The sequence below is a fragment of the Balaenoptera physalus genome (assembly GCF_965194825.1).
Source record: "Balaenoptera physalus genome assembly, chromosome: 15".
In the NCBI taxonomy this organism is placed as follows: Eukaryota; Metazoa; Chordata; class Mammalia; order Artiodactyla; family Balaenopteridae; genus Balaenoptera; species Balaenoptera physalus.
Window position 1 is genome coordinate 71,428,174 of NC_138894.1, and position 14,359 is coordinate 71,442,532.

The window sequence follows — 14,359 nt, forward strand, 5'->3', positions numbered from 1 at the left end:
TCTCAATTAGTTGTCAATCTTGATTATGTTAGTTCAAAGAATCATAAGACTGTTCTATATTTTCTTCCAATTAGTGATTATTTATTACCAAAAAAAAAAAAATCAATTCCTCCCCAATGATTAACTACAGGCAGTTGAATTTTCTTATAAATTCAGAGAGGGTGACTATACATCCTGGTCTGCCTCGGACAACCCTTGGTGATACCTTTGCTCCAGCAAAGTTCATCAATACCACTCCATTTCACTCTTAAAAGTGTCCCAGTTTAGACAATAAATTATATGCTCGCCTCATTAACAGGCTCACATATTCCAGTGATGAGCTGATTCTTTATGCCATGAAGCTGGGAAGAACAGAAGGTGAGGAGAGGAACCTGGGATAGGTGAAGGGCTGCTCTGATCAGTTGAATGGTTCATCAACTCAGGAAACTCATCAACAATACAAATGTTGCGGTCACAATTTATCAACAAAATCCTAGTCACTGAAATTCTGACATCCTAACGTGATACCCGAGAACCTTTCTGGCATAAGTTCTGGGACCAAGCTGACCTAGGTTCAAATCTTGGCTCTGCCACCTTGGAAGACAAGCTTCCTGGGTTTCAAATGGAATTCTGTACAATGGGAGTATTCCCATCTATTGAGCAGGTCAGGGTTGTTGTGGAGTTTAGAGATAATTTATGCAAAATGTTTACTGCAATGCCTGACAAAAATAAGCCCAGATATCATTGTTTCCTGCAATAAGGTGTTATTTTATTAAGATGAGTAACAGAAGACGGGCTGTCATCAAAATAGGATGAATGGTCAAACCACTTCGAAGAACTGAACAAGGAGTAAAATAAAGAAAGCTGCAAGTAAAATGGAAATTTTGTTTTGAAAAATAAAATTATTTTGCCCCTAACACATGCTCTTTATTCTCACCACTAGTGAACAGTGTGAGTATTTACTAGTGGCATTCATCTCCTCTATTACTTCCTTTCTTTGCCGTATTTCTCCTGCTGGAAAGTGGTTAAAGTGAGGAATCTTGGAATAGTGGGTTAAAAGAAAAAAGAGGTTGATACAGGGGGAGTTGCCCATTCAGCCTCTTGGCCACATGTCCAGTCTTATCCCATATAACAAGGACACCCTGTAGCAGGTTACCTACAGAGACTGTGCAATCTCTGTCTGTGAATTGTTCAAAGGCAAAAGAGAGATCATATCTTGTTTAAAAATTAACAGTCATCTACCTCAAGGCAGAAAGAGCTGGACCAGATGATCTTAAATTCTTCTTCCATTTAGAATTTGATGCTAATTTTCTTCTAAAAATGTTTAAAGGACAAGTGACTTGTTCATACCAAGTACATTTTTAATAGAGTACAGACTCTCTAATGAAATTATTTGCAGATTTAAAATTACGTTTTCACAGTAAGAACTGATCAACAATGAAAGGTCCCTCTGTATGTGGCTAAACAAAAACTTCAAAACATTAAATAAAAGCCACCTGAAAACTGAATTTTGAACTACTTCGAGTGGGAAAAAAAAAAAAAAAAAAGGCATGGAACACAGAACCCTAGCGTCTAAAGCCAAGGAAAGTCTGCTCTCTTCCAAAACGAGTATGATTTAGATTAGTACCAACGAAGGCACGTTTGTTAAATGACACAGGAAGAATGTGACCCTGAGTATGTTTCTTGGGAGTGAGTCACATCGTAGGACGGCACAAAAGGAGTAAATGTCAAGATGTTAATAGTTTACTTCATTCATAATCTGCGTTGCTCTTCATGAAACAGAATCAATGTCTTCAATTTATACATTAGGCGAGCCCATATATGACCTTATTTTCATCAGCATTTAGTTAAAAGTGATAGCAACTTTGTACTTTCACGTTCAACTTAAATTATCATATTAAGATATAAAACCATATAAAGCAGTGAATTTATCCCCAGATGATAAAATTCTAGATAGAAAATGATAGAAGGTCGGGAGTTAGGGATTAAAAAACAAAGCAAAACAGAAAAACACAACAGTATGATTCCCTTTACTCTTAACTTCTGTCCCTGTCTTGCAACGCTGGGATTTGGAAATAAGAGGAAAGAGAAAAAGCTAAATAAGCAAAAGATACACAGAGAAGGGGAGAAATGGAAAAGAAAAATACGAGATAAAATGGAAAAAGTATTAGTGAACATAAATGCAGCCCCAAAACCAAGCTGTAAGAATTGGACTTCTTTCTCTTTCCTCAGCCCTGAGACTTAGCAGTGGGAAACATATCACCCTTCACAATATTCCTGAAGACAAACTTACCCAAAAATGAAGGGAGGACATTTTTAAAAAGGCAATGCTTCTTCAACATTTTAAATATAGACTCGTTTCATGATCCATAAGACTCCACAGAAAATGGCAGAGCTGGAGTCAAACTCAGGTCTACCTAACTCTAAACTCCATGCTCTTGCAATCATACCAAATGTCCCCTAGATGTCCCTTCAGTCAGGTTGCCACAATAATTTTAGGCAGATGTATCTTTCAGTGAGGCAGGACCATCGCACTCAACCCACTTGCTGGAAATTCACGTTGCTAATCATTACTGAAACTCAGAGAAAGTCCACTGGGGACAATGTCTCGGTACTGAATGTCGTTATTTATGTGGTTTTTTCCCCCCCCATATGAAGAATTCATTAATTATCAGAAACTTTAGTAGGTGTTTCCAAACATTATTCCTCTAAAGGAAGATAGAAGCAATTATCAAGAAAATAAGTGAAATTAACTTAGACATCAAAACATTTAGAGAACGTTTAAGTCTGAAAGACAAGGAAGAGAGACAATTATTTAAAACAAATTATGATGGCGATGGAAGAACAGTATGTAAGACAGACCTATGGAGCAGTGATTCTAAAATGGCAGATTCTAGATTGAACAAGTTTAAAAGGCAGTTGAGAATATCAATCAAATCAACAGACGTTTAAAGAAGGGTAAATAAAACTTATCCAATTGAAGCCAATGAGAAATTCCTTGCAGCATAAACTATTAAAAAAACCTACAAAAATCTTCAATAACACAAAGCAAAAGATGATGAAGAGAAAAACATCACTTGCTTTCTTGGCAAAAACACGACGAATAAGAGGAAAAAAGCTCAACTTAAAACAAGTTACCTCTGGCTTTCTGAAAAGTATTAGAAAAATTGTGAAAAAAGTAATAGAAAGATGTACATCTGGATTTATTCACTTCAACAGGTTCTGAACAACAAATTTTACAGACTAAATGCGTGTGGGTGTCAGTAGAGATTCATGTCATGAAAATGTGATAGTTTAACAGTAGCAACTAAGAGGAAAAGGAGAAAAGCACTGTGTCCTAGTGATTGTTTCTCTTTCACAAATCAGCAATCATTCATTTCTCCATTTTAGCCTTTCCTTTCAGTGAAATTTGAAAACCTATAGTGTAATAAAAACTACAAGAGAAGTCGTGGATATTAATAAAAATTTCATTTAAGGAATGTAATTTAAGAAATAGCAACTGCTCTGACTTTTTATAGGGTTTGGAACATTTAATTATCGTTTTAAAAGAGATCTTATTTTTCTTTCACCTCAGAAAATAGAGCCTACTTATAGCACATCCCCTGTCTAAAGACTTTTTTTTTTTAAATAAGTAATCCAGCTGGACAAGGCAACTGATAACTGTTTATTAAAAAGCAGAATCCATGTGAAAGCTTTCTCAGACTTGCAAGGTTTCTGGAAATGCAAATTATCACACTACGTTCTACAATTCAATGCAATTTCTTTGAAGTCTAATGTTGCCTCACCATTAAAACCGTAATCATAAGGAAACAGATACGCTACATTAACCTGCAAAGGAATGATGAAACGTCACTTACACGGCTTCTTGGGGCATTTCTGGCATTTATGAAAGCCCCAGGAGGTACCCACGGTTCCACAGCAGTCCTCCTGCTTTGAAAGGCCAGGAAGCGCTTTGCCACACTGCAATGATGAGGTGTGAAATACAAAGGTTAATTGAATGCAGGATGCCCAGCTCCAGAGCACTGCTGTGCTTCACAGCCACATTATAAAACAGTTTTTGTTATTGACACAGAACCGGGGGGGGGGTGGGGGGTGGCGGGGAGACCTCTAAAACCTCAGAACAAAACACCAGCACACAATCAATACCGCACTCAAGTAAACATGCATATTTCCAAGAGTTCCTTGGCATTTTTAGAGTCTTCAGAAAACCTGTCACTGTTCAGAGCACTTTATAAAACTTAACTTTCCAATGCCATTTTTTCCTTAGTAAGAACCTCAAAACTTAAAAGATAAACTTTTTACAGATAACTAATAAGAACCTACTGTATAGTACAGGGAACTCTATTCAATACTCTGTAATGATCTATATGGAAACAGAATCTAAAAGAGAGTGGATATATGTATATGTATAACTGACTCACTTTGCTGTACAGCAGAAACTAACACAACATTGTAAATCAACTATACTCCGATTAAAAAATTAATTTTAAAATTTTTAAAAAATTAATAAAAGATAAACTTTTTAAATTTGAGTTTTAATTGTCTGTTGAAATCTCTGCCGTGGACACTCAGGGAACAGAGCTGTAAGGGTGAGGCGTGTACAGAGACCTTGAGAATGTGGCACAGATCCCGCCTAAAGAGGCCATTCGTCCTCCTGTAACACCAAGGGCTGCGCAGGGACAGGATATGATCACAGGCTGAGCCAGATCAGCTCTGGACAAGACAAAGTCTCCAGGCATCCAAGCAGCCTGACCCAGGGAAGTCAGCCAAGCTAGGAAGGTGCTGGCAGGTTTAAGTCAGGCCAGCAGGCAGAAAAGCCAGGCGTAGAGGCCACCTGAGCAACACGAGTTGACAGATGTGAAGATCTATCCCATCTTTTGGTCAACCAAGGTCAGAAGAGGCTGAGAGGCAGGATCCTAAAGTTAGACCAACTCAGTGGGGTTGGGAAGGCTCTAGGGCAACAGATTCTGCTCTGTGTATGGATTTGGAGGCCAGCTGTGCAGGAAGGGCCACCTGACTCCTCATCCCTATTGTGCAGGCTAAGCCCATGCCCCAGATCTAAGGGGTCCCTCTGCCTTCCTCTGCCTCAGTCTCTGTAAGATTCTCCAAATGGTTTCCAGAGTCATCTTTCCAAAGACAAGTCTGATCACATCACTCTGATTGAAAACCTTCAGCGACTCTCCACTGTCTGAAGACTGCAACCTCCCTAGCATGATACATGGGACCTTCCTGTTCTCTCCTTAGACAATCTTTCTCTCTGTCCCCTTCTACCTCTCTACATCCATTCTTCAGGCACACCAAAGGACTCCTTATCTTCTGTACAAACTGTCTTTCCAAAAGCCGTTTCTCCTCTCTGGAACGCCCTTCCTTCTTCTTTTGCCTGGAGAAACTTTCTTTATCCCGTAATCCCCAGCCCTGCAGGACACTCACCACGAAGCCTCCTGTCTCCTCAATTTCAGCAAGTTCCTCCAACCATCCCATCTACTCCAGGGCACTTTCTACACAATTCCACTGCTTCCACTATGCATTTTAATTAAACACAGATGTATCTTATTTATATCCCAATACACAGTACACATTGCAAATAAACGCTCAATAAATGTGGAAGGAAGAAAGGAGGAACTAGGAAACAAACAAACTAGTTGCCATCCATTCAAGCAAGCAGTGGTTCTGGGAAAAACCATGGAAATTAGCAAACTCGCCCAGGCTAGCAAGCAGAACTCAGGGACAAAAAGCTGGGGCAGGTGGTGACTCGAAGAAGGGCAGCAGTGAGTAGACACCAGTCACCTGGCAGGCCTCCAGGGACAGCGCTGCTTTCCCACCAGGTCCAACCATGCAGCATTCCCAACGAGGCTCTAAGTAACTACATGTCCCAATTGTAAAACAAAACCAGAGAAGGCTCAGCTCAGCTAATGAAGTTTTTGTTACATCATAGCTTTGAATTCCTCAGGTTTTTGTGGTTTTTAATGATTTCAACAGGATGTTGTATGCTCTCCAAAAATAGTGTATGATAAGCAGGAGGAGGGGAGGGGGGAAAACGGGAAGGGAGTGTGAACACTTGTACAAAATGGAGAACCTGAGGGAAGAAGAGCACATACTGGCTGGATTGAGGTAGTTCCCCGATTCCTTTAGCTTAATCACAGAAGGCTTAAATCTGAAATATGAAGCACGGAAGAAAGAACAGTGCTCCAGGCATAAGACTGGAAACAAAATGATTATGTTAAGAACACAGAGGTCTCCACTGTTGCAGTCCACTGACAAAGTTTGCTTATGGTTTATTTCCAGTCTTATCAGTCAGATTAACATAAGACACCAATGCACATCACATGTAGTCCATTCTTGTCACAGACTCTCTAGGTTCTTCCCTTCATCAAGCAAAACTCTCAACACTTGCCGATTTTATATGCTCTAAATTTTACTAGCAGTTAAAATCCAATTTTCACCTTGGATTCCTAGAATGTATCACTTGGGAGGGCAAAAATAAATCATTTCTCCTCACCAGAGCTCAAAAAAGGTACAAGGTTTTCATTACAGGATTCAGGCTGCTTTATCCCATGGCTTTGTTTTGTGGGTCCACCACCAAGAGCAGCACAAGCCATCCAAATCGATTAAATAAATGGCAGCGTAGGTGGTACCACGACACCGTGTGTTCTTCTCAAAACTGGGTGTGCACAGTATGAGGACAGACTGCAAGGGATGAAACCAGGCTTGTAACAAGGCACAAGGATTCATGTACGCCCCTTTAGTTATTTAACGATGCAGAGACTTCAACGTGTAGCTAAAAACTCCACCTGAGACATCTTTGTGGCCAGATGAGGGCTCTCACACAAGAGACTACTCAGCACCACTAGGTCTTACCTGGATGTAGGAAGCATCTAGAGTAAAAGAAGGTAGAGGAAGAATCTCCCCTCCACACCAAAAGGCCACACTGGAGACAATCACATTGATAAGGATGTTAGAATCCGGGATGATCTCAGAATGGAAGGTTCTACTTCTCCATGAGACATTATCACATGGACACAGGCTGACTCTACTGAACCACATTTTTATTCCCAGATTAAAGTGATTTTTACAACTTAAAAATACAAACGAGAGAAGGCAGACAGCAGAAGCAAGAAGAACTACAATCCTGCAGCCTGTGAAACAAAAACCACATTCAGAGAAAGATAGGCAAGATGAAAAAGCAGAGGGCTATGTACCAGATGAAGGGACAAGATAAAACCCCAGAAAAACAACTAAATGAAGTGGAGATAGGCAACCTTCCAGAAAAAGAATTCAGAATAATGATACTGAAGATGATCCAGGACCTCGGAAAAAGAATGGAGGCAAAGATCGAGAAGATGCAAGAAATGTGTAACAGAGACCTAGAATAATTAAAGAACAAACAGAGATGAACAATACAATAACTGAAATGAAAACTACACTAGAATGAATCAATAGCAGAATAACTGAGACAGAAGAACGGATAAGTGACCTGGAAGACAGAATGGTGGAATTCACTGCTGCAGAACAGAATAAAGAAAAAAGAATGAAAAGACATGAAGACAGCCTAAGAGACCTCTGGGACAACATTAAACGCAACAACATTCGCATTATAGGGGTCCCAGAAGGAGAAGAGAGAGAGAAAGGACCAGAGAAAATATCTGCAGAGATTATAGTCGAAAAGTTCCCTAACATGGGAAAAGAAATAGCCACCCAAGTCCGGGAAGCGCAGAGAGTCCCATACAGGATAAACCCAAGGAGAAACACACCAAGACATATAGTAAGCAAATTGGCAAAAATTAAAGACAAAGAAAAATTATTAAAACCAGCAAGGGAAAAATGACAAATAACATACAAGGGAAATTCCATTAGGTTAACAGCTGATTTCTCAGCAGAAACTCTTCAAGCCAGAAGGGAGTGGCATGATATACTTAAAGTGATGAAAGGGAAGAACCTACAACCAAGATTACTCTACCCAGCAAGGATCTCATTCAGATTCAATGGAGAAATCAAAAGCTTTACAGACAAGCAAAAGCTAAGAGAAATCAGCGCCACCAAACCAGCTCTACAACAAATGCTAAAGGAACTTCTCTAAGTGAGAAACACAAAAGAAGAAAAGGACCTACAAAAACAAACCCAAAACAATTAAGAAAATGGTCATAGGAACATACATATTGATAATTACCTTAAACGTGAATGGATTAAATGTTCCAACCAAAAGACACAGGCTTGCTGAATGGATAAAAAAACAAGACCCATATATATGCTGTCTAAAGAGACCCACTTCAGACCTAGGGACACATACAGACTGAAAGTGAGGGGATGGAAAAAGATATTCCACACAAATGGAAATCAAAAGAAAGCTGGAGTAGCAATACTCATATCAGATAAAATAGACTTTAAAATAAAGAATGTTACAAGAGACAAGGAAGGACACTACATAATGATCAAGGGATCAATCCAAGAACAAGATATAACAATTATAAATATATATACACCCAACATAGGAGCACCTCAATACACATAAGGCAACTGCTAACAGCTATAAAAGAGGAAATCGACAGTAACACAATAATAGTGGGGGACTTTAACACCTCGCTTACACCAATGGACAGACCATCCAAAATGGAAATAAATAAGGAAACAGAAGCTTTAAATGACACAATAGACCAGATAGATTTAATTGATATTTATAGGACATTCCATCCGAAAACAGCAGATTACACTTTCTTCTCAAGTGCGCACGGAACATTCTCCAGGATAGATCACATCTTGGGTCATAAATCAAGCCTCAGTAAAGTGAAGAACTCTGAAATCACATCAAGCATCTTTTCTGACCACAACGCTATAAGATTAGAAATGAATTACAGGGGAAAAAACGTAAAAAACACAAACACATGGAGGCTAAACACTACGTTACTAAATAACCAAGAGGTCACTGAAGAAATCAAAGAGGAAATCAAAAAATACCTAGAGACAAATGACAATGAAAACACGACAATCCAAAACCTATGGGATGCAGCAAAAGCCATTCTAAGAGGGAAGTTTATAGCTATACAAGCCTACCTCAAGAAACATGCAAAATCTCAAATAAACAATCTAACCTTACACCTAAAGGAACTAGAGAAAGAAGAACAAACAAAACCCAAAGTTAGCAGAAGTAAAGAAATCATAAAGATCACAGCAGAAATAAATGAAATAGACAACAAAGAAAACAACAGCAAAGATCAATAAAACTAAAAGCTGGTTCTTTGAGAAGATAAACAAAATTGATAAACCATTAGCCAGACTCATCAAGAAAAAAAGGGAGAAGACTCAAATCAATAGAATTAGAAATGAAAAAGGAGAAGTAACAACTGACACTGCAGAAATACAAAGCATCCTAAGAGACTACTACCAGCAACTCTATGCCAATAAAATGGACAACCTGGAAGAAATGGACAAATTCTAAGAAAGGTATAGCCTTCCAAGACTGAACCAGGAAGAAATAGAACATATGAACAGACCAATCACAAGTAATGAAATTGAAACTGTGATTAAAAATCTTCCAACAAAAGGACCAGATGGCTTCACAGGTGAATTCTATCAAACATTTAGAAAAGAGCTAACACCCATCCTTCTCAAACTCTTCCAAAAAATTGCAGAGGAAGGAACACTCCCAAACTCATTCTATGAGGCCACCATGACCCTGATACCAAAACCAGACAAAGATATTACAAAAAAAGAAAATTACAGACCAATATCACTGATGAATATAGATGCAAAAACCCTCAACAAAATACTAGCAAACAGAATCCAACAACACATTAAAACGATCATACACCATGATCAAGTGGGATTTATCCCAGGGATGCAAGGATTCTTCAATATACGCAAATCAATCCATGTAATACACCATATTAACAAAGTGAAGAAGAAAAACCATATGATCATCTCAATAGATGCAGAAAAAGCTTTTGACAAAATTCAACACCCATTTATGATAAAAACTCTCCAGAAAGTGGGCATAGAGGGAACCTACCTCAACATAATAAAGGCCATATACGACAAACCCACAGCAAACATCATTCTCAATGGTGAAAAACTGAAAGCATTTCCTCTAAGATCAGGAACAAGACAGGGCTGTCCACTCTCACTGCTATTATTCAACATAGTTTTGGAAGTCCTAGCCACAGCAATCAGAGAATAAAAAGAAATAAAAGGAATACAAATTGGAAAGGAAGTAAAGCTGTCACTGTTTGCAGATGACATGATACTATACATAGAGAATCCTAAAGATGCCACCAGAAAACTACTAGAGCTAATCAATGAATTTGGTTAAGTTGCAGGATACAAAATTAATGCACAGAAATCTCTTGTATTCCTATACAGTAATGATGAAAAATCTGAAAGAGAAATTAAGGAAACGCTCCCATTTACCATTGCAACAAAAAGAATAAAATACCTAGAAATAAACCTTCCTAGGGAGACAAAAGACCTGTATGCAGAAAACTATAAGACACTGATGAAAGAAATTAAAGATGATACCAACAGATGGCGAGATATGCCATGTTCTTGGATTGGAACAGTCAACATTGTGAAAATGACTATACTACCAAAAGCAATCTACAGATTCAATGCAATCTCTATCAAATTACCAATGGCATTTTTTACGGAACTAGAACAAAAAATCTTAAAATTTGTATGGAGACACAAAAGACCCCAAATAGCCAAAGCAGTCTTGAGTGGAAAAAATGGAGCTGGAGGAATCAGACTCCCTGACTTCGGACTATACTACAAAGCTACAGTAATCAAGACAATACGGTACAGGTGCAAAAACAGAAATATAGATCAATGGAACAAGATAGAAAGCCCAGAGGTAAACCCACGCACCTATGGTCAACTAATCTATGACAAAGGAGGCAAGGATGTACAATGAAGAAAAGACAGTCTCTTCAACAAGTGGTGCTGGGAAAACTGGACAGCTACATGTAAAAGAATGAAATTAGAACACTCCCTAACACCATACACAAAAATAAACTCAAAATGGATTCGAGACCTAAATGTAAGACCGGACACTATAAAACTCCTAGAGGAAAACATAGGTAGAACACTCTTTGACATAAATCACAGCAAGATATTTTTTGATCCACCTCCTAGAGTAATGGAAATAAAAACAAAAATAAACAAATGGGACCTAATGAAACTTCAAAGCTTTTGCACAGCAAAGGAAACCATAAACGAGACGAAAAGACAACCCTCAGAATGCAAGAAAATATTTGCAGATGAATCAATGGACAAAGGATTAATCTCCAAAATATATAAACAGCTCATTCAGCTCAATATTAAAGAAACAAACAAGCCAATCCAAAAATGGGCAGAAGACCTAAATAGACATTTCTCCAAAGAAGACATACAGATGGCTAAGAAGCACATGAAAAGCTGCTCAACATCACTAATTATTAGAGATATGCAAATCAAAACTACAATGAGGTATCACCTCACACCAGTTAGAATGGGCTTCATCAGAAAATCTACAAACAACAAATGCTGGAGAAGGTATGGAGAAAAGGGAACCCTCTTGCACTGTTGGTGTGAATGTAAACTGATACAGCCACTATGGAGAACAGTATGGAGGTTCCTTAAAAAACTAAAAATAGAATTACCATATGATCCAGCAATCCCACTACTGGGCATATACCCAGAGAAAACCATAATTCAAAAAGATACATGCACCCCAATGTTCATTGCAGCACCATTTACAATAGCCAGGTCATGGAAGCAACCTAAATGCCCGTTGACAGGCGAATGGATAAAGAAGATGTGGCACATATATACAATGGAATATTACTCAGCCATAGAAAGGAATGAAATTGGGTCATTTGTAGAGACGTGGATGCATCTAGAGACTGTCATACAGAGTGAAGTAAGTCAGAAAGAGAAAAACAAATATCGTATATTAACGCATATATGTGGAACCTAGAAAAATGGTACAGTTGAACTGGTTTGCAGGGCAGAAATTGAGACACAGATGTAGAGCACAAACGTATGGACACAAAGGGGGGAAAGCAGTGGGGGGGGGGGTGGTGGTGGTGTGGTGAATTGGGAGATTGGGATTGACATGTATACACTGATATGTATAAAATTGATGACTAATAAGAACTTGCTGTATAATAAAATAAAATAAAATTCAAAAATTTAAAAAACAAAACAAAATAAACACAAATGAATTTCTCCTATGTGAATCACTCACCACATTTTCAGAGAAAGCCTGTCTCTCATTTCAAGGCATATCTCATTAGAAATCCAGGAGAAATGTGCTAACTTTATAACCCAATATTTAGTTATTTCAAGTCAGAAAGAAGAATCTATCCTGTCCATCGATCAATGTCACAAAGCTCCTCAAAAAGTTCCCACAACCTCTGGATGCAGATAGGGGACACTCTAACCCCACATGTCCCTTCTAGGGTTCAGCAAATGTATGACCCACCTAGAGGTGTCCAAACAGAACAAGGAAGGTTCTGGCAACCAGGTTCTGTGAGTATCAACTGAAGAAAGTAGAGATAATAAGACAGGTGGCAGAGTTCAGATATGTTAAACGAACTTGTTGTTTGAAGTTAGCTGCATGGTGAAGGTATTAGCAGGACTAAAGGCTGCAAATCACAGGAAGAAAGGATTCAACTCATTAAGCAGGAGACCTTTTCAACAGTTAATAATCCTCAACAATGGAAGAGGTCAACATCTTCCCTGGGAATGGAGGCTGGAGGACCATCTCTCAGGAATGCTCAGGGTATGAAGTAGATGACTCTTAGGGTTTCTGCCAGGTCTAGGGTTCTATGCTCAATATACACTGACAGGTTGCATTACTTGATTTAGGAAATGCAAATTACTACACACTAGAGGAACCCCAAGTACTTCTGTTGCTTTCACGTCTCTACAGGACTGTGTCTGGGCAGAGGCATTCCTACCCATCTCCTGCGTCTCACACCTCGTCCCTCAAATCAACATCACCAGAGATGCTCACCCCAGCCTGAAAGGTGAGGACTTATGCAAACTAGATAGAAAAGGGAAAAACAAATAGAGCTACTCTCAGCCCTAATCACCATGATTCTTAGAAGATTGGGTGCATGAAAATAACTCGACCTTTCCTATCTGCATACCTGTATTAGCACTATATATCAGAAGGTAAGACTATTTAAAAATCATTACAATTACTCCATGAATGTTCATGGTTTGACTTTTACAACAAAAAATTATTGCAAGCAATGGTGTAAAAGCCTTTGTTAAACATTGTTAAGAATTAACAGACTGCAAGATACTGTACTCTTCTAAATCTTGACCTGACTGAGAACACTTATCTGCAGACTTATCTGCAAAACTTACCTTGCAAATCCTCAGTTTTAAAACACCATACCACTTTCCTGATACTCAAAATAAAGCTGTGAGGACAACTGGTTTTAGATCTCTCTATAAATAAATGAGCTGGAATGATAAGTTTTCAACTTATCATGGCTTATATTTTTTGTCAATTAAAAACTCACCACTGGAGTTGCTTCAGAGATGAACAATTGCTTGAAGAGACTGTGATAAACATTGGAGTGTGGTTTCAAGAGATTTTCACACCTTAAGATTACTGGTACCTATAATAATATCCTCATTTCAAGAACGTTTGCTACACTGGGCGAGTGGATCTTCTCCAAGGAAGATTCAGCCTTGGGGAAAGGAAGGAGTACTGGATTGGAATCATTATACCTGGATCTAAACCCCAGCTCTCTCTGATGAGATGTTCCACAGATTATCCAGCCTCTCCTGACCAGTCCTGAGACAATGGGACAGTAATCCCAACTTCAAAGGATTGTGGTGAGACTAAATGATGCATGTCCAAGCATGGTTGACCTTACCCCATCAGCCCCTGTGCAGGGACTAAAAGAAGGTGATCTTTTGGGGTGTGTTCTGCACCAGGACATAGTGTTTGCTAAGCAGAGCATGGGCTGGATCTGCACCGTCCTCCTCAGTTTATATCTTGTGTGGGTGCAACCTATCAAGTGGTACAGTGCTGGCCAATTTGTTAGGCTCTCAGGATACATTCCTTAAAAGGGTTCAGATATTTCAGTAGTAGAAGGGTCACTTCATGAAGATGGCCACCATGTCAAGGACCAACTACTTAAGACATTTAAAAATGTTAATACTGAAATACTCTTACAAATTATCCTTATCACTTGTATGTAGCTCACTTTATTTTGTTATCAGGAACCATTATACATTGAAGTATAAAATACTTTGAGTTTGAAAAAAGAACATTTTCCAAAGAGATTAAGGCGCTAGAACCAAAGAAACAAATAAACAGAACCTAAAATGTTAAAGGAATACAGATTTTTAAAATGCTCCTAGAGATTGCACTAAAGTAAAACATGAAAGA

General features: G+C 38.6%; 1 protein-coding gene across 12 annotated transcripts in view; it reads right to left on the reverse strand.

The window, feature by feature from the left end:
• LTBP1 (latent transforming growth factor beta binding protein 1) overlaps positions 1-14,359 on the reverse strand; it is a 417,364-nt gene that overhangs the window by 177,297 nt on the left and 225,708 nt on the right. For all 12 annotated transcript variants that reach the window (XM_082426963.1, XM_082426964.1, XM_082426966.1 and 9 more), the window contains one exon: positions 3,837-3,939. In XM_082426963.1, coding sequence (XP_082283089.1) covers positions 3,837-3,939 — 103 coding nt within the window. The remainder of the gene's footprint in view (positions 1-3,836; positions 3,940-14,359) is intronic.